The 25,495-nt window shown below is 43.6% G+C and overlaps 1 protein-coding gene across 4 annotated transcripts in view; it reads left to right on the top strand.

Moving 5' to 3' along the window:
• Nucleotides 1-25,495, top strand: part of FRMD3 (FERM domain containing 3) — a 319,301-nt gene that overhangs the window by 181,484 nt on the left and 112,322 nt on the right. For all 4 annotated transcript variants that reach the window (XM_073880661.1, XM_025851700.2, XM_073880660.1 and 1 more), the window contains exons 4-6: nucleotides 10,856-10,934; nucleotides 16,235-16,332; nucleotides 22,514-22,637. In XM_073880661.1, the coding sequence (XP_073736762.1) occupies nucleotides 10,856-10,934; nucleotides 16,235-16,332; nucleotides 22,514-22,637 (301 nt within the window). The remainder of the gene's footprint in view (nucleotides 1-10,855; nucleotides 10,935-16,234; nucleotides 16,333-22,513; nucleotides 22,638-25,495) is intronic.

Here is a 25,495-nt window from a genome sequence, read left to right as displayed (position 1 = left end):
AGGGGAAAAGAAAGGGAAAGAAAGAAAAAAGAAAGAGAAAAAGAAAAAAAAAAGGAAAAAAAAAGATAAAAACAAAAACAAAACAATACAAAAAAAGCAGAATATGATCAAATATGATCAGGCTATTGCATAGATCAGTGCCACACACTAGATTTTGGGCATATTTTGGTCTGTTAGAAAAAAGTGCCTCCTAAAATTTTAAAGGAAGAAAGACATATATGTACAAAATAAGGGTTGATACAATGAAGGGATGGAAGATGACTGTAAAGATGAAAATTATAAAAGATTTTATAAAAGGACTTGGTAAGATAAGTTGTTTGAAAAAAGAAAGAAGATTTAAGAAAGAAAAAAAAAAAGGAAAATGGGAGAGAATGTGATAAGGCAGGAGACTAGAACAAAGCCATACACTAGTTATTTAGGGTATATTTTGATCTGTTAGAAGAAACTGTACCTCAAAATTTTAAAGAGAGAACAACTTATATATATATGCCAAAAATAAGGGTAACTACGATGAAGGGATAAAATATGACTCTAAAAATGAAAAATAAAAAATGTTTTGTTTTTTTTTTAAAAAAAGGGATTGATAAGATGTTGGTTGAAAAAGGGAAAAAGAAAAATAAAAAAAAACAGTCAACAAAAATTAACTTTGATGAAATAATGGATCATGGTAGAAAAAAAAAAAACGCCATGAATCTATGTGCAGTATTCCCCTAGCGCTGGAGTTCTCCCATTCTCCTTGATCGATCAACTTGGTCTTGGCTTGCTGGCTGTTTGTGCTGATCTTCTGGGGGAGGGGCCTGTTGCTGTGTTTTCCAAATGTCTTTGCCGGAGGCGGAATTGCCCCGCCCTTGTCAGTCCGGGCTAAGGAAGCTGCTCGGGTTTGCTCTCAGGAGCTTTTGTTCCCTGCAAGCTCTCGGTACAGCTTTGGAGGACCAGGGCAGAAATGGTGGCCTCCCAATCTCCACCCGGAGGAGCTGAGAACTCGGGGCCCCGCTCCTCAGTGTGTCCCCAGAGAAAAGCAGTCACTTCCGTGTCCCCGGTCTCCGGCTGCACTCCGTGCTCACCCGGCCTGTGATCGAGCGTTGCTATCTCTGGTACCCGACCCCGCACGGAGTCTCCAAACCCAGCAGATCCCTGTAGTGCGTTCCCGCACCGCTCCTCCCCGGGAAGGAAGGGGAGTCTCCCCGGATCTGCTGCTTGTTGGGTCCCTGCTGTAGGAGCCGTGCCCCGACTGGGCCGCAGATCACAGTTTATGGCAACCCCGAGCTGAGAGCCCACGCCTCGGCTCCGTCTCTGTAGCCGGCTTCCCCGCTCCGATACCTGGGAGCTCTGGCGCACTCAGGTACCCCCGGTCTCTCTGTGACCCCAAGGGTCCTGAGACCACACTGTCCCGGGAGGATTCCACCCCCTGCTTAGCCACTGCAGCGACGTCCCTCCGCCAAGCCAACTTCTAAAAGGTCCGATTTTGTGCTCCGCGGCTCTATCACTTGCCAGAAGCGGCCAGCGGAGGCCCCTCCCCCGCCGTCTATCCTCCCGAATATCGCCTCGGATTCACTTCTCCGCACGTCCTACCTTCCAGTAAGTGGTCGCTTCTCTGTTCAGAGAGTTGTTGCTACTCTCCTGTTCGATCTCCTGTTGAGTTCGTAGGTGTTCAGAATGGTTTGATCCCTATTCAGCTGAATTCCTGAGACCAGACGAAATCTAGGTTTCCTACTCCTCCGCCATCTTGCTCCGCCCCCTGGTGTCCTAGTTTTAAATGGATAGGAGGAAGAAAAACAAAAGACAAGACTTTGTGAGGTATGCAGATGATATGAAATGAGATTTCCATGTCCTATTGGAACACAGCCATGCCCTATGTCTTGTCTGTGGTTGCTTTTGCACTACCACCAGCTAAGTGTAGTGGTTGAGACAGAGACCTTGAGGACTGTAAAGTCAAAAGTATTTACTCTCTGGTCCCTTACAGAGATAGTTCGCTGATCTCTACTCTAGGCGATTGGTTCCATTATTATCCCCATTTTACAGAGGAGGAAATGGAAGCTGAGAGTTTTCAGTTTGGCCATAGCAATTTGTCCAAATGCTGAACTTGAGGTTAGAAGTGTCGGACCTCAAAGTCCTTATTAGAGCTTCTCCTGAACAGCACAGCCAGCCAGAGGATTCCGAGAACGTGTTTGTGAGACGGTGACTGCGCGATCCAGGATCCCCTGCGAAGTTCTCAGTGCATGCATGTGTGGGTGAGCCTGTGTGTATGCTTCCAACCCAAGAGGACTATAACAGGAGGAAGATGAATTAAATACAATGAAAAAAAAAAACCACACCCTCTCTGCTTTGGAAGTAGAGACAACACAGTGCCAGTAGCATCTTAGAAGCTGCTGGTTGTCCTTTCCGTAGAAGAGTGATGGAAGGATTATCACTCCCAATGATGATGATAGTAACAGTTGTCGCTGAATGATCATAATCGTTTCCAACGAGAATAGAGCAGTCCTTAAGAGAGCAGTTCTCCGGCTGGCTCGTTAAAACATATCCCAAGAGTTATAGTTTGTTGAATGAGTGAGTAATAAGCTGCCCTTTTGGTACCCAAGTGTCATTTTGCGCATGTGCAGAGTTTGTGCTCCCGAGCGCTTTCATCCTGGAAAAAGCAGCACCGGTGAAAAACATCAGTGTCACACATGTTGCATGTGTCATGCATGTTGCATGCACAATGGAGTGGGGTGTGCCCCTCGGTTCTCACTGTGAAGCCCCCGCCTCCTCCCTGAAAGACATGGGAGGGACACTGTTCATTTGGTTAGGAATAAAAAATGGCAGGGAGCTGTAAAGGCCAGGAGCCCTGATGACTGCTTGGGGCCCTTTGGAAAACAAACCTCATATTTGCAGGGTTCTAGAGGTTTTGCTGGCATCAACAAACCCTTTGCTGTGTTTCTCCAGAGTCTTAAAATCTGACAATGGAACATTGTTCCCCCCAATGGACTCCTAGAGGACAGAGGCACAGGAGAGCAGTAGTCCAGGTATAGACCTTGCCCTAACATCTGCTGGAGGCATTGGCTCTAAGCTTCAACTGCAGTTTAAAGGAATTTAGGGAGGGGCGCCTCGGTGGCTGAGTTGGTTAAACTTCTGTCTTGGTTAAGGCTCAGGTCATGATCTCTTGTTATGGGATCAAGCCCCATGGCCCCACATTGGGCTCTGCGCTCACAGTTTCAGATATTCTCTCTGCCCCTCCAACCCTGCTCACATATATGCTCTCTCTCTCTCTCTCTCTGTCAAATAAATAAGATCTTTAAAAAAAGATCTTATTTATTTGATAGAGCACAAGGAGGGGGAGCTGCAGAGGGAGAGGGAGAAGCAGGCTCCCCACTAAGCAGGGAGCCTGATGCGAGGCTTGATCCCAGGACCCTGGGATCATGACCTGAGCTGAAGGCAGACACTTAACCAACTGAATCACCTAGGTGCCCTAAAATCTTAAAAAAAAAAAAAATAAAGGAGATTGGGTGGATTTTTTGTAGCTGTCAGCTGGAGTGTATATGATAAAGATCAGGTGTTTACATGTATATTCCTAAAGTTATGTTTTTTGTTTTCCTGTAGCTCTATACAAGGATTAGAGGAAGACTCCTGCCTTTTATGAAAGGCTGCTAAGTGATCTTTCTCTCTCAAACTCTTCCCCCCCCAAAAAAAATCACCTCTGTTTGTTTGTTTACCAAGATTTGAGGATGGTCGTTGGTTAAAAATAGAAAGTCCTTTTCTTTGTTTTCACCCAGGACCCTGCTCAGTGAATCACTGCATGTCCCCAACCCCATTTCTGGGCAAGATCTCAAAGTGGAGATGAGAAAATCTGTCTCTGCTTTGTAAACGGCTGTCCCTCTCCCCGAATTATCAGTGCTAACCAACTACCAACGTGATAATACCCCAGGATGCGCTGATGCAAAAAGGGGCCACTGAGCTGCCCCGTGGAGAGGCTTGGCCTCCCCAGCCCTCATGTGGCAGGTAATGGACGTCTGCAAGAGGGGCCTTGCTGTTCTCAGCAGTGACAGGCTCTAGGCATTTTTAAAGTGGATTTTTGCCTTTTTTGCCCTCCTCTGCTCCTCAGTGGTATTCTTGTTCTTAGCACTTACATGGCTGAGTAAATGTTTTTCAGCTGAGTTCAGTTCAGTCTTCTCCCTCTCCTTCTCTCATTCCAGCAGAAGTAGGATAAACATCCCAACAAGACAAAAGCTCGGATTTAGGCCATGTGCCATGTGCACTTGCCAAGAGCCTGTCCAAATACCTGTGGAAGGTGGATGCAGCCCCTGGTGCTGGCCCCTCTTCCAGAGCAGGAAACAGAATTTAGGTGGCTTGTTTGAGGTCACTGTTGGAAGTACCCCTCCAAATCTGGGGACTCATCCCCTGGGGATTTGGGGTTGCCACCACCCTATGGGCCCCTGTCATTGATGCCAAAGCCTTAGCACCACAGTAGAAATGGGCTAGTGTCTTCCCCCATGGGGTGACCATGCCCCTCGGTCTAGTAAAGACACACGGTGGCTGTTCCCAATGACACTGTGGTGTAGGATCCCGCTGCAGGGCATGGGCTCCACGCCTGGTGTTTCCTTTTCCACAGGTAGCTCCTTCATCAGATGTTTGCAGCTACTGAGTGTGCACCAGATGGTTGGCACAGACAAGAGTAAACTCCTTTACTTCATCTCTTTTCCCCTGTAGCTTAATAAGAAGACCTGAAGTTGGAATGGCAGAGACCCCTAGTCTCCTGGAGAAGGGGATGGGCTCATCTCCACAAGGGGATTTCCCACATGTCCCTGCCAGCTGCCAGGCGGACCCTGGGAAGCCTCCTTTTGTATATAAATCCAAGTTCGCTTGCCCAATGCATAGCAGAGCCAATCACTGAGACATCAAATATGCAGCAAGGAAAGGGTTGATTCAAGAGGCAGCCAAGCAAGGAGACAGGAGGGCAAGCTGCAAATCTGCCTCCCCAAAGCAGGGAAACTCAGGGATACTTAAAGGCAAAGAAAAAAGGAGAGAGTGTGGTGTGCCTGGGTATAGGGGAGAGGAGCTACATGACTTCAGAATCAGATAATAAGTAGGGGAGGGTTGCACTTGTTTTCTGTGCCCGCGTGGCTCTTCCGCCTGCATTGTCATTGGCATCCTTAGCATGATCTAAGGGTTGAGTTTTAGGCTGTTCTGTGTCGAAAGTTCATCCAGTGGACTCAGGCATATGCTCGAAGAGATGGCCAGTGGTCCTGACTAGTTCTGGCCAGTTTCTTAGTGAAGCCTTGAGTCTCTGCAAAACAACTGAATCAATGTTTTGTTATCATGGTGCCTAGGAATGTCATCTGTGGAAACATGGCTGCAGGCTGTGTTAGAGAACAAGCAGATTTGGGTAAAAAGTTACAGTTGCACTTATTAGTCCCATTAACCCTTTGGTTACCTGTTTCACTTTTTCAGCAATCACCCAGTTGGTATGGGTGCATGCCAGTGCTCCAAAGCTGGGCTTTTGATCCTAAACCAGTTCCAACATATTTGGGGGTGACTTTTTCCCCTCTTCTCTTGTTTAATGACTTAAAATTTTAAATTATATTTTTCCCTCGTTTGGTTTTCTAGAAGGTAGTAAAGAGAATTGCACCTTACCTGCATGAATTTGGTTATAGTGGGGAGGAGAAAAGGGAAGAGAGGCGGGGGTGGGTTTATTTTCACCCTTAAATCCTTTCTGCTTTATTCTTTTTTTTTTTTTTTTAGATTTTATTTATTTGACAGAGACAGTGAGAGAGGGAACATGAGTAGGGGGAGTGGGAGAGGGAGAAGCAGGCTTCCCGCTGAGCAGAGAGCCCTATGTGGGACTCGATCCCAGGACCTGGGACCATGACCTGAGCCAAAGGCAGATGCTTAGACGACAGAGCCACCCAGACGCCCCCCTTTCTGCTCTATTCTTGACTGAGCATTTAGGACCTTCTAATGTCCTATATATTTCATTTATTAATTTTGATATTATACCTGTTTATTCCACTAGAATGTGTCTTCCATGAAGACATAATTTTTATCTTTTTATAGCTACTATTATTTGTACATCTAAACTTATAGCTAATATCTCCTAGGTACTCAATAAGTATTTGTTGATTGAATTAATTAATACCCCCTCTAGAAATAGCAATTCTAACCAACTCCAGAATCTCTGAATTTGTTCTAGATGTTAAAGGGCAGAAATTGAAGATATAGGACCAGAGGTTTTCAAAATCTAAATCATAGGAATTGCCGTAATCATTCAGACTGTGGACCTTCTAGACCAGTGTTTTGATGGGATGAATGTGATGGCAGGGCATGGCCTTTCTCTTTGACATCTGCCTCAAAGCTTGGGGTTAATCATTCATTCAGCTAGACAGAGTCCATCTTTTATCAATAATTAGCTCTGGGGATAAAACATTGAATGAGATATATGGCTCCATACTCTCATAAATCCTTGTCATCCATAACTAGATCAACATTTTTTGGGGGGGTATTATTTATCTTTTCAGACTGTTCCAACCCTGTCAAGAAGCATTCCTTAACTTTACTATTTACTTTGTCATATAATTTTGCATCCAGAACCTTAAGAGAGTTTCTCAAGGAGGAGTCTACTGCCACATTGGCCTCTTCAGGCTTGGGCAATGAGATTGAGCTTCTTGTCAGCGTGGGTCCCTGGTGTTGCATGTGGTTCACCATCTCAAAATCACGTGCTCCTTTTAACTTACAGGGAAACTCTTATTGGTGACATGGGGTCAATGATGCTGGGTCAATATGAGAGAAAGACATAGTAGCGGTATATATGATGGTAAAAGAAAATGGGACAGAAAATTTCAGACTTGAAGTGTCTCTAAGTTTTTTTCTGCTGCCTGCTCTCCTCTTCTCTGATAATGGGTCTAGTGGTGAGTGTACCCCTAATACCTTGTATTAATTTCTCCCATGATCACATCCTAGAAAAATGGAAAGAGATGTCAGATGTGACTTTCTGTGTAACTTAGCAACAGCATATATGAAAAGGATTAAGAGCGTTGGTCTATTATAAACTCAGAGTGAATTAACATTGAGATGAGGCTCTTGAGGGGGAGCAACAGTTATGTCCAAACTGAGGCTGGTGATGATCTCCTCACCCGAATGGATATGGCTACCCCTGGGGCCCTGGGCTTGAGGAAACAGACCAGAATGTACCCAGAATGAAGGCACTCAAAACGGGTTTAGATGAGGAGCAGTTGACAGGATGGAGGAGGTTTATTATAGAGAAGACTCAGAAGGACTGTAAGTGCTGCTTAAGAGCTTCCTTCAAGTGTTGGAAGGGCTTTGCATATGGGAGAAGCATGAGACCATTCTGGAGCCTCTGGGCTTAGAATGAGGATGCGTGGGTAGAAGGTGGGTAAGGCGTGTTCAAAGATGGCTGCCCGGGCAGCTGCCTGTCTCAGTGCCTGATTCCTTAGGCAGAATGGGAGTCCTAACTTGTAGCCAAGGAGCTCAGATACCTATTGAAGCCAGCCTAGGGCAGAGTAAGCAGATAGGCTGACCAGGAGGAAGAGCAAATGACAGCTCTAGTTTGGGATCATCATCTGTGATCCTTCTTTCCCCAATTTGCCTTCAGTGAGCTTTTTGTTTTTCAGCTCCCTTTGGCTTTTATTTTTTTTAAGTCTTTACCAGTTTAATTAAGCATGCCATTCCCACCAGTACACAAAATGGTCTTAACCTGTCGTGACAGTTGTTTGGGGAATGATTATTCCGTCAGGAAAAGCATACTTCACCAAAAACAGAACATAGACTTTCCAATGCTCTTTTCAAAGAATTTTTGGTTTTCAACGTAAGAGAGAAGAACAGCATTTAATTACCGCATCCCTTGCATATGGGATGTATGACAGGCTGTACCAGGTCACGGACGAGAACTACAGCATGCAGAATAATAAGGCCAGTTCCTTCTTGTGCCACCAAAGAGCAGCACACAAGGTAAATATGAAATGCAAAAGCATCATAATTGTTGCAAGTAATCTTATCGTTTCAAACATTTTCTTCGGTTGCTTCATAGGTCCCATTATAAGGCATGTACTGGCTAGCACAGTGAGATTTCCAAATGTATAAAACACTGCAGAAACCTTCATGCCACCAGGAAGCCCCAGCAATCCAGTCCCGAGGATAGAGAGGAAAATGCCGCTCACGAAGCAGATGACCAACCACTTCAGCCTGGTGTTGAAACTGAGGGAAGAGGCAGCCAGGACCTGCGCAGTCAGCCCTACTGCCCGTCATCCTGGCTGCTCAGGACCCCCCACAGCTCCTCCGTGGCCCTGCTCCCCACGCACTGGCGGCCCCACTTACGGGACCCCCACACCGTCCCTAATTTTTCAGCTCCCTTTGAAACATTTGCTCATACCCATTGACCCCAAAATTCAAATCTTGGAAGTTTGTGTTATAGAAGTAAAAATACAAATATTTAATGACATGTGCCCAAGGCTATATATAAATAAAATTGCAGAAATGTGGAAATGATCTGAATGATAATTAAAAGAGAATAGTGGAATACGTTCTGCTGTATCCATAATATAGATTATAATGCAATTAGTATAGACAATGAGTTAGATCTATGACTATTGTCCCAGAGGGATGAGCAGAATATAGAATAAAGTGGGAAAAGCAAGAGAAACATATGTAGTGTGATTTCATTTTGTGAGAATAAATTATAATAAAAAAATCCCTCACATATGTAATCATATTGGCATATATTTGTGTGAGTTTGGCAAAAAGGGTGGAAGAATATAGATGAAGTTGTTGACGGTGGTGGGAGAGTTCAGGGTAAGGTGGGTGGAGACTCAAGGGACAGAGGAACAGGAATGGAGACAAAGTGAAGGAGAGTGAAAGGGGATGGTTTATCCATTCATCTGTCTATCCATCTGTCTCTCTATCCACCTGTTATCTGTCCATCCATCTATCCATCTGTCTATCTATCCACTATCTTTCCATCTGTCTACTATTATCAATCATCTTCATTGGTTGTGCTGAAACATGTATTAATTTTGAAGACTAATAAAAGAAAGAAGAAAAAGAAAAATTCCTTTTTTATGTTATTTCCATTTTTTTGCTCTGTTGTTCTTCTTTATGAAAACTGTCTCAACCTTTCTACTAAGGACAATCCAGAGATTTCATAATAAAAAAAAATCAGGTTTAATCCTTTAAAGGTGGTGACCTAAACAAATTAAAAGAAATCTGGGGAATGTGTAAAGAGTAAATATTTTGAGTCAAAACTGAAATTCTAGATGTCATGAAAGATGAATGACTTGAGAATCACTGCTATTTTTTCTTTGTTCTTTGCTGTATAGATGGTGTTTATTTTTCTCCTAGTGCTCCAGGAAAAAATATTTCCTTAAATCTAGGGAACACAGGGTTGGGTTAGGAGCATCCAACTCAGTTAAAAAATTTGCTAGTTCGTGGTGGCGAAGTAGGGCATTGAATGGAAAGAGTTCTGACATCTGTGTGTGTGGGCGTATGTGTATAATCGGTTTTTCTCTGCAGAGATGGCCAGAAAGATGCTTGTGTTTTCCTGTGATTTGGATGCTTTCTTTCAAATTATTTTTAAGAACTGTTTTCCATATTAAATTATACTCATTATGCATTCATATTTAATGCTGATAGTTCTTTCCACATAAAGAATTTGTCTACATACAGAATAGCCCCAGGCATTATAGAGATGGCTGGGGATTTAACCTCTTCTTATTATGAAAGAGGATTTGGGCAGGAATAGGATCCTGTTTCATATTTGCATTTGGACATAGACTTGGAGTTGATCCCAAGTAGCCATACTGATACAAAGGCAAAACACGAACGGGTATGTAAGATCCATAGAAATAATAACGCTAACCATCGTATTTTTTTCATTTTAAGGTGTTCATTTTATATGCTAATTGCAATTTGAATGTATCTTACTGCACTTGTGTGCATTTATTAGATTAATATTGTAAGTCAGCACTGTTTTTTTTTTAAGATTTTATTTATTTGAGAAAGAGAGAATGAGAGACAGAGAGCATGAGAGGGAAGAGGGTCAGAGGGAGAAGCAGACTCCCCGCTGAGCAGGGAGCCCGATGTGGGACTCGATCCCGGGTCTCCAGGATCATGACCTGAGCCGAAGGCAGTCGCTTAACCAACTGAGCCACCCAGGCGCCCCAACACTGTTTTTATAATTAAGGGTCTCACAAGTCCTGTGGAATCCACTTAGCTGGTCCATGAGTTCCAGATATTTAATGCACTTAGAACATTCTAGAATCATGAACCTCGAGAACTTCAGTCTGTGCAGTGCTGTCTTGATTCATACAAATCAGGAAGTTTTAAAAGTGTTGTTTTCATAGTGACTGCCTCATAAATAATACTAAAATAATACTAAAAATATACAAAGTAGGACCTGTACATGGCTGACTCCATTTTAAAATTGTGATTTTTAGTTCAAAGGCACCATCGTTTTGGGAAAACTAGTCATGTACAGTGACATTTTTCCACCTCACAGTCTGAAAAATATCTCACTAGGCCCAGACCTGAGTGGGCAATTTATCTGTCACAAGTGGGCGGGAAGAATCGGAAGAAAAAAATGTTGTTTGAAGCTATGACCTGGCGAGAATGTGATGTGGAAAGTTGTGCTAACTGACTAGGTTGCTCCTGTCCCGCATTTGCTTTGGGCGTCCTGTCAAGCATTTTCTTTGAGTTTAATTGTCACTGTGGCTTTGTTTTCTTGGGCGTAAGATCTGCTTCCTCCAGAAAAATCACTTTCTCCCCTGCCCCCACCCCCAAGCTAGGCTGCAACTTCACGGCTGACTTTCCTGTGTGTGTTGGAGTCCATGGTCTTTTGCTGCTTTTCTCATGCCTTTTCTTTATGATGTTTCAGCTCATCCACCATACACCATGTGCTTTAGAGTGAAATTCTACCCACATGAACCCTTGAAGATTAAAGAAGAGCTCACAAGGTATTTTTCGTTTGTTTGTATGTTTAACCTGCACCTTTAACCAGCCAGGGCCTCCAAGTCCTACCAGGCTAGATGTTCCTCCTGTCTAGAGCAGAATGTCTCAACGAAGCAGACACTCCGTTTGGCATTTTGGCTTGGAATGTTTCTCTTGCACTTAATTGTCTTGGGATTTTTCAAACAGTTGTCATTGGGAGTGTAATTAACTGCACACAAAAAAAGCGGTGGTTATAAGGAGGAGGTATTCTCTGAAAACATCTGACGGTGGGGTGCTAAAAATAAATAGAAGATGACTGTCTTTAGGGTACAGGCAAATTCATAGCTAGTGCAGCCCCTAGGGACAATCTTTTGGATCTGAGCTGTTCTGGAAGGGAAAAGATCGCTGGGTAGTACCAACTGTTTGTCACCCCACATTCCTCTTGCTGAATGGCCGACCATGGGGCTGTTTTCCCTCCACTTGTAGACTCTTCTCAGGCTAATGTGGAATTTTCCAATTCTCCCATCTCCTCCCTTCTGATCTTCCTGGGCTGCGGCCATATTCAGTCCTCCTCCTGGGGTTTTGCTTTTGAGAACAGACCCAGTCAGTGCAGCTGAGTAGGGTCCCAGGAAGGCGATAATTCTTAGTTCTTGACGAGACTCTGATTAGGTGACAAAAATCACTGTGCACAATCATCTCTTGAAATAATCAGCATAGGTCTGAATGCAACAGAGATGCAAGGTGATGCATTGGGTTATTGGATATTTTGCTTTCTCCTTATTCCCGAGTCTTCAGTAAAGCTTGACCACCGTGGCACTGAGGTGACTTGTAAGGGAGCAGATGGTGCCATTCTCTATTATTAATTTGCACACAGCCATTAGTGAGGTCTGTGCTTGGGGATGGGGGCAGGTGGAAACGAGGGACACATAAATAATGGACATTATAAGTGGTGGTGGGCATTTTGCAACCTGACCTGCTTTTTAAAAATATTAAGGTAAAATTCACGTAACATAAACTGATTTCACCACTTCCAAGTGTACAATTCAGTGTCGTTAAGTACATTCGTAATGTTGGGTAACCATCACTGATACCTCATTCCAAAACATTTTCTCATCACCAAAAAGGACCCCTGTACCCATTAGCAGTTAATACTCATAAATGAGTCAGTTGCTCATTTATTTTGCCTATTCTGGACATTTCATATAAGTGGAATCATGTGATATGTGTCAGGGGCTGCATGAACTACCAAAAAAAAAAAAAACCAATAACAACAACCAAAACAAACAAACAAAAAACCAACCATGTTTGTCCTGCCCTCTGGGTGCCGAAAACGTAATTAGAAAAATTGAATCAAATACTAATGCCGGGCATTATTTAGTCAGATGTCAAAATGGTTCACATTTGTCATTTGTTTTCTTTATAATCTTGTCTGGAGGATAAAAATTGAATATGTGTCACGATGCAAGTTAAGGATGGATCTTTTGTTGTTGAGAAAAGTCCCATTTGAAAGTAGAAGAATACGAAGTGTTAGTTAATAACTCCAGTCCAATTCTTCTCAATTGGATTTGCTAGCATTTCCCTGCATTTGACTGAATAGCAGAGGTATGAATAGTGGAAGGTTGTGAACATTTTTATGTCTCCAAAGAAAATTAAGACAATGCTGTGTCCTTGCACAGATAGAAATGGGCTTTTCTTAGTCAATACAATCCTTAGAATTCAAAACGAATCTAGAAACTGTGGAATGCCCCCAGTACTTATGGTTTAAACCCTATCTTGAAGTCAGAGAGGGGGACAAAACATGAGAGACTCTTGACTCTGGGAAATAACTGAGGATTGTGGAAAGGGAGGTGGGTGGTGGGATGGGGTAACTGGGTGATGGGCATTAAGGAGGGCATGTGATGTGATGAGCACTGGGTGTTATATGCAACTAATGAATCATTGAACACTGCATCAAAAACTAATGATGTACTATATGCTGGCTAATTGAATTTAAATTAAAAAGAAAGTTGCATTCTAAAAAGTTTCATTTTTCTTTTGATAACTTGTTATTTTGTTGTAAGGTTAATCTAAAGTTTAAGAAGAATTTGCTACATGAGAACTTAACACATTCGTGACCTTGCTTAGGGGTAAAGAAACATTGGGGAAAAAGCAGATGGGAAAGAGTAAAACAACAAATACTCATAAAAAAGGATATTTGAGATCACACTTTATCCTTCATTTATCTCTCCATTCACACAGTTCTCTTACAATTCTTTAGATCTCTAGGGCTTTTATAAATGTTGGATACAATTGAATGTAATCAAAGTATTTTGTTTTTTGTTTTTGTTTTTTTAAGTAAGAACCATCTTTAAGTTCATGTTAGATAGAGAAGCAGTATTGTTAATGGTGGCGCCAGAATGTATGCCCCAGATCCTCTTGTGCTTTTGTTGCTTAATCTTTTCATACAGGAGTGATACTAAAAGGAGATGCATTATTATTATTATTATTATTATTTGGTGGCTATTATATTAAAAAATGAGTATCTGAACCTGAAGCTATTTCTAAGGCTCAGTGGATTATGTCGAATGCACAGTAATCCATGATTATCTCTAGAGATCACTGATCCCAAGGACCCAAGCTTGGATGTGCTGAAAGCAGATTTTCTTTTCTCTGGAAGCTTCCGTCAAACTTAATTTCAGATATATGAGATGAGAATCCAAACCTCTCATTCATCAGTACATAGCTATTTGAAACTATTTTTCACTACTAAACTCATCAAAAATGGAAAGGAATGCTTCTTGTTCAATGTGTAACATTGAACAAGTAGACAAGAAACTTCATTTGGCCTGGAAGTTTGTAGTCTTTAGAAAGGAAAAGATTGGATCCGATTTGTGCGACCTTGGTCATCTGAATGGTCCATGGCAGAGGGCCACAAAGTGAGGTCTTCCAGACCAGCAGCACCTGGGAACCTGGCCCCGGTTCCAGACCTGGGACAGGGCTCAGCAACTGGAAATTTCACATGCCTTCCAGGTACTTTTAGAGCATGTCAAAATTTAAGAGCTACTCTAAGATGATTTTCAAAAAAGTATTAGCTTCTTTTGGCAGATACTACAGTGCACACCTCAGTGGGTTTCGTGTATTCACAAAGTTGTGCCACCGTCACCACAGTCCAATCCCAGAACATTTTTATCAGCCAGTACCTGTCCAGTCATTCCCTGTTTCCCCTCCTTTTCACCTCCTCCCCGTCCCCGGCAGCCATTAATCTACTCAGTCTGTCTAGATTTCTCCATTCTGGACATCTCATGCAAATAGGATCCTATTAATATGTGGCCTTTTATGTCTGGCTTCTTTCCACTTAGCATACTGTTTTCAAGGCTTATCCATGCTGTGTGAGTGGATCCATACTTCATCCTTCTTTATGGCTGAATACTATTCCATTGTGTGGATATTCCACTTTCTTTTATCCATTCATCAGTTGATGGGCATTTGGATTTTTCTACTTTTTAGTATTACGAATAATGCTGCTATGAAAATTTGTGTCCATGTTTTTGTGAGGACCCAGATTCCAATTTAATTGGATTTGGGGGCAGAGTCCACAGCTTGGTTATTTTGTTGAAAAGCTCCCCCAGGTGGTTCTAATGTGCAGTCAGCGTGGAGAACCACTGGTTTGGAACCTAGGTCCTCAAAGTGTGGACCATGGGCTTGCAGCACAGCCTCACCATTAGAAATAGTTATTAGAAATATGGACTCCGATGCCCCACCCCAATCTACTGAATCAGATTCCACATTCTCGAAGGATCTCTGGATAATTCATGTGCTCACTGAGGCGTGCGAGGCTCTCATGTAGGGAGCTTTACAGGGTCCTTACCTACCAAGTGTAATGCTGTTTCTCTGGCAAATTGTGTACCAGACTCTGCGTAAGACATTTCTTAGGGACTGCCTTTATCCCCTGCAAATAATTCCATACAAAGTCAGGGACAAAGAGTGTCTGTCAGTTGAGCCTCTGCAGTATCCCCAGTGCCCAGAGCCCAGTATACAATGTAAAGCAGGTGTGGGATAGAGATTCATCAAGTGGACACAGCAGTGAGCCTCTGATACTTCAGTGTGTCCAGTGTGCTTTAGATGATCCAGTGCCCAGCATTGGGGAGCTCCAGTGTCCTTGGGCCGATGGCACCTGTGATCTCAGCACCTTAATCATGCTGTCTGAATGGGGCTGTGCACATGGCTCCTCAGAGACTGAGTCAAGAGCAGATCATTGGAGCACTGGAATCGATAACTGGGACCAGTTGAGTGCTGCCCCCACCTGGCTCCAAGAACCCGGAATAAAAAAAAAAAGGATTGGTCTCTGAGAATTAAAGGAAACTAAACAAAGAATCTGCACACACCTTACCTGCAGAGTCATTTTAGTCAGAAGCAGTAGACCCCAGGCGTGAGCCTTGGAGGAAAGAATCAACTTGGCAAAGAGATCGAGTAAATCTGAAGAGGGCTTGATCAGCCTGGAGAATGAAAGGGGCGGTGACCAGGTGAGCCTGAGCCAGGGGTCGCAAACCTGCCTGTACCCCTTTCCCCTGGCTGAATTGGGCCTGTGTGTATTTTTTGTTTGGCACTACAGTGTTTTTAAAAACAGAATTGGTTGCAACATTTAAAATTCAAAGGATTTTCCCTCTAAATCCAGTCTCTGATTTTCTGGAAAAGCGGGCTGTGCTTGGCCTGCTTTTCTGCGCTGTGACCCCGGGCTGGTGCTGCGTGACCAGCTGACCCTTCTTGGGAGCCCGCGCTCTCCATTCTGCCCCCCCCGGACCCCCTTCGCTCGGCCCATTTCACTCATGATCAGGTTCGCCTGGCTCTGTGGGCACCTGAGTTTGCCGTCCCTGGGGAGGGGGACAGGGCACTAACCAGAGGACACATCTAGTTGTGAATAAATTGGCTTTCTGGCCTCATAACCAAGTCCTTTTGAGATTGATTAACGTGTCTGTCTGCCCCTGAGACTCCTCTCTGGATACCGGTCGAGTCCATTCACAGACTCTCCATTTCACACAGAGTGTGGGCCACCTGTACTGGGGGGAGGTGGGGTTGTCACCTCGTGGGCGTTCCTTCCAGGACCCGTGGCTGCTGGGCCCTGTGGCTTTCCTCCGTCCTCATGTTTCTTTAAAAAGGGCCAGCTGCCCTCAGTCACGGTCATGTCAGATTTCCTGAATCCCGGGGGCCCCTCAGTTTCATCCGCTTGCCCTCCGAGGGGCTGGTGTGGTTCCGGCGGCACGCAGGTGGGTAGAGCATGAACAGTCCTTCCACTTCTTCCAGGCCTCAGCCAAGACTTAGGGTGACTCTCGCTCATTTTGTGTTACAGGTATCTTTTGTACCTGCAGATTAAAAGAGATATTTTCCACGGTCGACTGCTCTGCTCCTTTTCAGATGCTGCCTACCTGGGTGCCTGTATCATTCAAGGTAAGTGTGGCCACAGCTGCCCACCCCCTCTGAGGGGGGGTGGGGTGCTCCGAGCTCTGATCGCCAGGCGTGGTGCCTGATGGGTATATTGAGGGGGAAATGTCTGTTGGAGGGAGGTAGGTGTCAAACGGTTTGAAATGAAATGTCAAAGCATGTATATATATAAATGCATTTCTCTTTCTCTCTCTATATATATACACATTCTATTTATTCTTTAAAAATACTTTAAAAATTAAAAATATATTTACACACAAATTATAAAATTATACATATAAATAAATATAGACAAAATATAAACAAAAATATATATTATATATAATCCTATGTGTAGAGATGTGTCCATGAGCAGTGTATCGAACTCTTCAGTTTTTCTAGCCATGGAGCACGATCAGGAGAACACCAGACTCACAGTCTGTCATACTCAGGTCGAGTTCACCTCCGCATCTACTGGCTATTTCAGCACAGACAAATTATCTCAACTCTTTAAGCATATATTAAATGGAGTGGCATGCCTCCTTCACTGAGACTTATTTTCAGGGTTGAACAAGCCCCAGAGGGTGGGGCAGTAGGAAACAGTAAGCACATATGAGCCAGGTGTGGGCTTCTGGATGTTTCCACCTATAAGAAAAAACCACCTGGAAAGTGGTCTCCTGGGCCGAAGGTGGTGCACAGCCATGGGGGTGGGCCCGCGGGACCTGAGCAAAGAATGACTCAGGTGTTCTGTTCCCCTGGGCCAGTTGGGAGGCAGCTGGAGCAAGGCCTGTTGGGAGGGACCCAGGTGATCCAGCCTTTTGTGGTGTGAAAGCTAATCTCGTATTTATGAGAGAAGGGGAGGCGAAGGGAGGGGGGATGGAGAGGACAGTTCTCAAGTGGGCATGTCCTCTCTATAGGGTCTGGAATAACGTAGGCACTTATGATGGGTCATAAGCAGATTGTGACCATCGTCTGCCTTCACAATTCCAAGCTTCATTCACAGCTATGAGAGACACCGTCATTCTCCTGGGGTTCCACTGTCACCCACCACTGTCCCTGTGGGGTGCTCTGTGCTGTGAAATAGTTCCTTGGGCCCTGTTTCCAGGTGTGTGTGCTTTCCGAGAATTCCGCAGTGTGTCTGTGTTGCTTTCCCCTTCCCCTGGGATCCATCTAGTGCCGCACAGCCGATTTTGGCAGAGGTGTTAAAACCCTTGGAGATACTCAAGTTGAAAACTGGAACTACAGTGATACGGTGAGGTGATGGGAAAGAGTCCTTCCATCTGCCCTGCGGTGGAGTATGTGCTTCCCAAAACCTCTCTCACAGCAGAGCTAAGGGATGTTAAAACCCATAGTCTTCCTCCTTCCCTGCAAGGTTGCAAATTCCTGGTGAGAGTGCACTGTCCTCTGTAAGGGAAAAGCAGATCAATACTAATCCAAGCACCAGACCAGCACATGAGCATTTCAGAACACAGTTAGGCATTAGTGAGTCACGGTCAAGTCTCCAAGGACATGCTCACTATGGATCTGTAACGGGAAACTCGCCATCCTGTTTTATGTTTGAAATAAGGCCACCAAGTCTCCCTCTGGACAACCAGGGCCCTTGGCGCTGTTATCCCTGACCATGCGCACAGATGCTGTGGAGAAAGTGGAACTGAAAACGGACTGGCAGACCCCAAAAGGACCTTTCGGCTCTAAGATACAGCATTGTCCACGGGCCATTTGTAGCAAATCCAGTAAAAGCTGGATTCAGGATGTTCTCTGGTGCTTGGGGTGATCTTTCAGCAGCTCTAGAGATCATTGAAATGCAGATAAAGATCTGCTTTGGTGGACCTGTTATGCTTACACAGAGAGAGGGAATGTGGAGGAAAGGACGGACGGAAGCAGGAGGCCGTGTGACTTTTCAGTGGCTTCTTATTCGCTAACACTCTCTGAAGGAGTGTGTTTGAAGCTTCAGAATATTCTCAGCATATAAAACACAGGCTGCACCCAGAGTGTTGCTACTCGTATGTACTGAATACAGCGAGCCTATTCAATACGTGCGATGCATTTTCTTTCATAATACAAATTGCAACACAGATACACAAAGCCCTAGGAATCTCTTTATTTCTTTTCTTGGTAAAAATGATATCATTCCTGTTCCTTCTACAGAACAGCAACATGGTGGGATTGTCACTCTTATCTCCTCTGCCTGGTGTGTTCCAGATATTCAGAACTGAATTTGAACTCAGTTCAGATATTACTTCCTCTGAGAAGTCTTCCTGGGCTTACTAAAGTAGCCTCTCTCCTGCACCACATTCTGTCTCCTACCCCTGTTTTGTTATCTTTTAAGCACTTCTATCTGAAATTATGTCGTTGAGTTGTTTGGGGACTTCTTATGCATTCCCTCGATGTAGAATCTAAACTCCATGAAAGTAGAACTCCGGGGACATTTTTCACCATAGTATCCCTGTGTCTGGCATGCAGTAGGTTCTCCAGTAATGATGTTAAGTGAACCAGGGCATTTGCCTAAATTGCACCACTGTGCTTTATTTCTCTGCTTGGGAAAGAGCGGCTGGTTCCCTACCTCCTTCATTTATTTGTTCGTGTTCTCTGAACATGTATGGAGCGTCTGCTAGGAGGCGCAGGCACTGTGTCAGGAAGTCCCTGGTTGGGAGGGAAGAGGGGGAAGGGACAGACAAGTAAACAGGCAGTGTGATGATCTGTGAATGGCTCAATAGAGTGACAGCCGGGTCCCTGCTATGACCTCAGGAGGGCTTCTGACCCAGCGAGGGTGGTCAGGGAAGGCTCCTGGGGGAGTTGGCTCTGGAACATCCCGTCTCTCGTGTTCTTTTGGAATGAGTCCTCTCCAAACCAGGGGAAATGCATTGCCAAGCTTGCCCTTTTCACTTACCATCACCTGATAGCACTCATCCTTTTGCTTCAACTCTTTGGATTTTTCTGACAGTTAAATTCCCTTGGAAATGTGCTAGGGGCCTGTTTCAGATTGCAAGCCATCCACTGTGCATTTGTCGTAACTTTATCCTCCCTTACCCAACTCCTCTTGATAGTCTGAATAGTTACAAGTCCTGAATCATTTCTGAACTGCCTTTTGCTTCAGGTGAAGTCAGTTAAAGTCCAGCTTTAAGGGACAAGAAAGCAGGGCACCTGATGGGGGGGGGGGCATTGACATTTACCTTGTTAGCAACCTAGTGCATGTTCCACAGCATTTCTTCTCTCAGTTTTCTGGCATTTTCCAAGCTACTCATTTGCAGTGTTTAGCAGTACAAGTTCATTTTATCTTACAAGTTTTCCTGAAAAGAGGACCAACCCCCCACCACCCTTGCCAAACAAAGCCCTCCCTCACCAACCACCACGCAAGCTGACATTTGCATTGAAAGTGACCCGGTTTTGTATTGGTGGTCCATTCTGTATGGAAAATGGAGGCATTGGGCTATATCGTCTCCTAAATTTTCAGGTCCATAGCCGGCTCACAGGGTGAAATGTGTGGGTGTGGGCATAGGTGTGTTATGTGTGCATCTTTTGAAACTCAGGTTGAGTTAATCATCAGTTGATGGCTTATTCTTGTCACTGATCCCTTTGGGTCCATCAGTTGATTGATTGATTGGTTGATTTTCCTTTTCATTATTCTCCATTTCCATCCCGAAAGGCAACAACGGGGTTCATATAGATTCTCGACTTTGCATACATCCTTATCAATGATTACATTGTTTTGTGTGTATACGCTTCTTAAGTTTTGTAAATTAAATGGGGCTATAAAACTCGTTTTAATCCTCTTATGTTCAAAACACTGTTTTGGGGATCTGTTCAGGTTTTTGGGTTTCCATCTATTGCTTTTAATTGCTACAGGGTATCCTGCAGAGTATCCGTTTTGTTTATTGTTCCCACCAACAATGAACACTCAAGTTGCCTTCATATCCTTTCTTGTACTTAGCGTTTACCTAGAATATATGCCGAGAAGTGCGATTGCTGGGTTATAACATTTGACTAAATATTCCCACCTTGCTCTTTTTTTTCTTTAAATTTTTTATTGTTATGTTAATCACCATACATTACATCATTAGTTTGTGATGTAGTGTTCCATGATTCATTGTTTGTGCATAACACCCAGTGCTCCATGCAGTACGTGCCCTCTTTAATACCCGTCACCAGGCTAACCCATCCCCCCACGCCCCCTCCTCTCTAGAACCCTCAGTTTGTTTTTCAGAGTCCATCGTCTCTCATGGTTCGTCTCCCCCTCCGATTTCCCCCCTTCATTCTTCCCCTCCTGCTATCTTCTTTTTTTTTTCTTAACATATATTGCATTATTTGTTTCAGAGGTACAGATCTGTGATTCAACAGTCTTGCACAATTCACAGCGCTCACCAAAGCACATACCCTGCCCAATGTCTATCACCCAGCCACCCCATCCCTCCCACCCCCCACCACTCCAGCAACCCTCAGTTTGTTTCCTGAGATTAAGAATTCCTCATATCAGTGAGGTCATATGATACATGTCTTTCTCTGATTGACTTATTTCACTCAGCATAACACCCTCCGGTTCCATCCACGTCGTTGCAAATGGCAAGATCTCATTCCTTTTGGGACCTCTTGTTCTTTAGAAGAGCTGCATGCATCAAGGATCCTCCAGAAGTGTACAAGTATTTCAATTTCCTGATATCTCTGCCAACACGTAGAATCATTTGACTTCTTAAACATTTTGCCAATCTTATAGGTGTAAAGTGATGTCTTGTTTTGGTTTCCATAGTTCTGACTACTGATGAGTTTGAGCATCTCTCTATATTGGCTGTTTATATCCTTTGACCATCTTCCTATTGGTCTTCCTACCCATTTTCTTATTGATTGGTAGGGACTTCTTCTTTATTCTAGATATCAGCCCTTGTCAGTGTTGGACTTTGCAAATTTATTCTTTCAATTTGTTTTCTGTTATTTTGACTATGATGACTTTTAATGAACAGAAGTATTTTAATTTGATTTGATTGATTTCCCTCCTATGGTTGATGGTATTTTGGGTCTTATTTTAAAAATCATTCCTCATGTGGGATATGCACTTTAGGTTGTTTTAAGAACTCTGTAATTTGAATTCTATTAGGAAGCTTTAAAGAGCTTTGCTTTCCTCCCAGTTTTGTCCTTTTGTAGTCATTAGATGATTCAACAATGAAAGGACAGTAGATACAAATTACAGAGTTGGATGTGATTTTGCAGATGTGCTCAAGGCATATTGATTTTTATCTACTACAAAGTCATGTTGGCGATCAAGTTCTTCTAATACAATTTTCCCATCCTCTTTTAATCTTCTTTCCTGGCCAGTTCTGCCTGAGACACTTGCCCCTTCTGGCCCATTTTCCTTAGCAGTCTTGTGCAATCAGTAAAAAGTATCCCCATGGCCAGAGCGTCACCTTTGCTGATCCTGGCTGTGGTTGGTGCATATTTGAGGTCCATGCTCTCCTAGACCCTCTGGGAGCTCAGAGATGTGCCAGCATTTCTTCTTGCCTTTAAAGACCCCCCTGGAGGTGCTCTGTATTAGAACCCTGCAACAACCTTCATCTGGTATGGTTGCCCATGCTGAGATTTACACTCTTTAATCTGAGGAGCATTCCATTTATTTTTAAGTGCAGTCTTTCTGGGTGCCTTCATGTTGTGATTTTTTTTTTTATTGGATGCACCATACTTGTACGAATCTCAGAGCAGGCAGCTCCAGCTGTAGAATTCCTAGACTCAGAAAATCAGCTATGAAAGGAACCCTGAGGGACATTCAGTGATTTCCCACTAATATCCTAGGGAATGTTTGGAAATACTGGGGGGCATCTGTGTTGGTCACAATGTGGAGGTGTGCTACTAACACTTAGTACCTGATGGGTAGGGTGATAAATGTCCTAACATGACTTGGAAGGTCTGAAACAATAGAGAATTGTTTAGCTCCTCAAATGCCAATAGTGCCCTATTGAAAAACAACTATTGAAATTCCTTTATTATATAGATGAAGAAAACAAGGCTCGAAGAGGTTGGCAAGTACCCAAGCTCATATGGCTAAATCTGAGTTAGAATATGGGCTTCTAGACACTCAGGCTGTGGTCCTCCCATGGATACAAATACATTTTGTCGGGTGAACTTATTGCCAGCTCTTCATTTGGGTGGCAGGAACCATTCCACAAGTACCCTATTCTTGTTGTTGTTAATCCTTCTCTCTCTTATTTCTTACTGGTTACAGCTGAGCTCGGCGATTATGATCCTGATGAGCATCCTGAGAATTACATCAGTGAGTTTGAGATTTTCCCCAAGCAGTCACAGAAGCTGGAAAGAAAAATAGTGGAAATCCATAAAAATGAACTCAGGTAATAGGGGTAGACATTTGGAAGAGTGATGGGAGTGAGAAAGTATTCTTACTGCAGGGAATGTGGAAATCGTGTTGTGAAATAAGAGGATTGGTAATGTACGAGTGGATGGTTTCAGGTGGCAGAGCAATCTTTCTGGGCACTGTCAAGATCCTCCATAGCGCAGGGTCCCCTGGGTGGCTGTCTATGAACCATCCACAGTTATTAGAGCCATATATTTTCCTATGGGTTTTAACCACCCTGAGTTACTGTAAGTGAAATCTAAGGTAAGTAAGTAATCCTTTCTATTGTGAATTTTGCATCGCCTCTTCCTTTCCTGTGGCCGTTGCTGGAAGCTTTGACTCCAAGTAGGATGAAATCCATCAGTGAGATTTCCTTTGCTGAGCTGCTTTCAAGACGACAGATACAGTATCTGCTCTACTGCTTGTCTGTGGTGTTCCAGGATGATTGTGACTAACTACAGAGTAGTAACAGTAGAAGTAGCAAAATCGCATATAGTATTCACTGTGTACCAGGCACCATTCTAAGCACTTGTTCATAGTGACTCATTTAATCTTCACAATGACTAGGAGATGGGCGCCATGGTTGTTTCCATTTTACAGATGAGGAAACTGAGGCACAGAGAGATTAAGCATCTTACCCAAGCTAGCAAGTGGCAGAGTCAGGATTTGAATCCACATAGCCTGGCTCCAGAGTCTGTGCTCTTAATCCTTGTGATGCTTCTGCTCTGCATAGGCTACTAGGTATGAAATGGAGCATGGATAGGAATCATTGACAGCTTGGAATCAGGTAACTCAAGTACTCTAGCCTGTAACTAGAATTTAGATCTGTGCAAATCATGGAAAAATTCACTTTGGTAATAATGAATGTGGGTTATGTTATGACAAGTATGGATGAAGACCTGTAAGAACTGAGATGCCTCCATCTTCTGGACCTCTGGTAATTATATATACATATATATAAATAAATATTTTTATATAAGTGTGTATATATATATATATTGCCACCAGATTATGAATTCTGGACAAGGAACTGTCCCCTGACAGGGAGTGCTTGAATTCCCTACTTTACGCAGGCACTCCCCCTTCTGGTGAGTCTGAGCAGAGTATACACGTGGGCATTAAAGGTGGCAGCATATTTCAGCTTTGAAAAGATGACCTTTGTTCTTAACAGATAAAGATGATTAGGCATCAAAAAATTGTACTCGTTTCAGAAAGCAACGTGTCCTCTCTACGGGTAATTTGAGAGTATTGTCTCCTAATGAAAAGCTTTGTTGAAAATACAGGACCCTGACTCCTCTTTTTACATTTTGGGGATGAGAATGGTAAATAGAGGTAAAAATAAACATCCAGTATTCTAGCTGAGGAGTTTGTGGATGAGCAGTGTCTGGGCAGCACAGAGTGAGAACCTCCAGGAGAGGCATCGCATCCACTGTGTGGATTGGTGGGAATGGGAATCAGGGGGTCTGCCGTGACCAGAATTTGCAGGACCTCAGATGCCGGGGACGTATGATATTAGCAAACATCTATTGAGCATTCCTGGATGCCAAAATACTGTGCTAAGAGTCCTATGTGTGTCCACTCAGTCCTCCTAAACTCTACAAGGGAGGTACTCTTGTTGCTCCCAATCCAAGGTGAAGAAAGCCCAACGTGGAGTGGATTAAGGCCTTGCCCTGTTAGCAGCAAAGTCAGGACTTGAGCCTTGCTCTTACTTGACACCGACACCCATACTCTTACCCACTCCGCTGAGCAGTCATCTGACAATCAGGTAGTCAGTCACGTGGGTGCTGCCGAGTGATCACCATGGCAGTGGCACCAGAGGTAAGAGACTGTGAGCAGGAGGACCAGTTAGTTAGTTCTGCTCCCCAAAAAAGAGATGCCATGGACCTGGAAATGAAAGAAGAGAGTTTTGAGCAACCTTACATCAAGATGGTGACCCACTGACTTTCATGAGTAAATGAGGGAATCAAAGAAGATTCCAGATTGCTTTTTTTCTAATTTTTAAAGATTTATTTATTTATTTAATTTTTATTGTTATGTTAATCACCGTACATTACATCATTAGTTTTTGATGTAGTGTTCCATGATTCATTGTTTGTGCATAACACCCAGTGCTCCACGCAGAATGTGCCCTCTTTAATACCCATCACCAGGCTAACCCATCCCCCCCACCCCCCACCACTCTAGCAACCCTCAGTTTGTTAAGTGAGATTAAGAATTCCTCATATCAGTGAGGTCATATCATACATGTCTTTCTCTGATTGACTTATTTCACTCAGCATAACACCCTCCGGTTCTATCCATGTCGTTGCAAATGGCAAGATCTCATTCCTATTTATGGCTGCATAATATTCCATTGTATATATATACCACATCTTCTTTATCCATTCATCTGTCGATGGACATCTTGGCTCTTTCCACAGTTTGGCTATTGTGGACATTGCTGCTATAAACACTGGGGTGCACGTACCCCTTCAGATCCCTACATTTGTATCTTTGGGGTAAATACCCAGTAGTGCAATTGCTGGATCGTATGGTAGCTCTGTTTTCAACTGGTTCAGGAACCTCCATACTGTTTTCCAGAGTGGCTGCACCAGCTTGCATTCCCACCAACAGTGTAGGAGGGTTCCCCTTTCTCCACATCCCCGCCAACATCTGTCATTTCCTGACTTGTTAATTTTCGCCATTCTAATGGGTGTGAGGTAGTATCTCATTGAGGTTTTGATTTGGATTTCCCTGATGCCGAGCGATGTTGAGCACTTTTTCATGTGTCTGTTGGCCATTTGGATGTCTTCTTTGTAGAAATGTCTGCTCATGTCTTCTGCCCATTTCTTGATTGGATTATTTGTTCTTTGGGTG

This window comes from Callorhinus ursinus, unplaced genomic scaffold, assembly GCF_003265705.2.
Source record: "Callorhinus ursinus isolate GAN/ISIS: 27379988/994484 unplaced genomic scaffold, GSC_fseal_2.0 scaffold39, whole genome shotgun sequence".
Taxonomy (NCBI): Eukaryota; Metazoa; Chordata; class Mammalia; order Carnivora; family Otariidae; genus Callorhinus; species Callorhinus ursinus.
The sequence above is the reverse complement of the archived record's forward strand: the minus strand, read 5'-3'. Positions and strand labels throughout refer to the sequence as shown.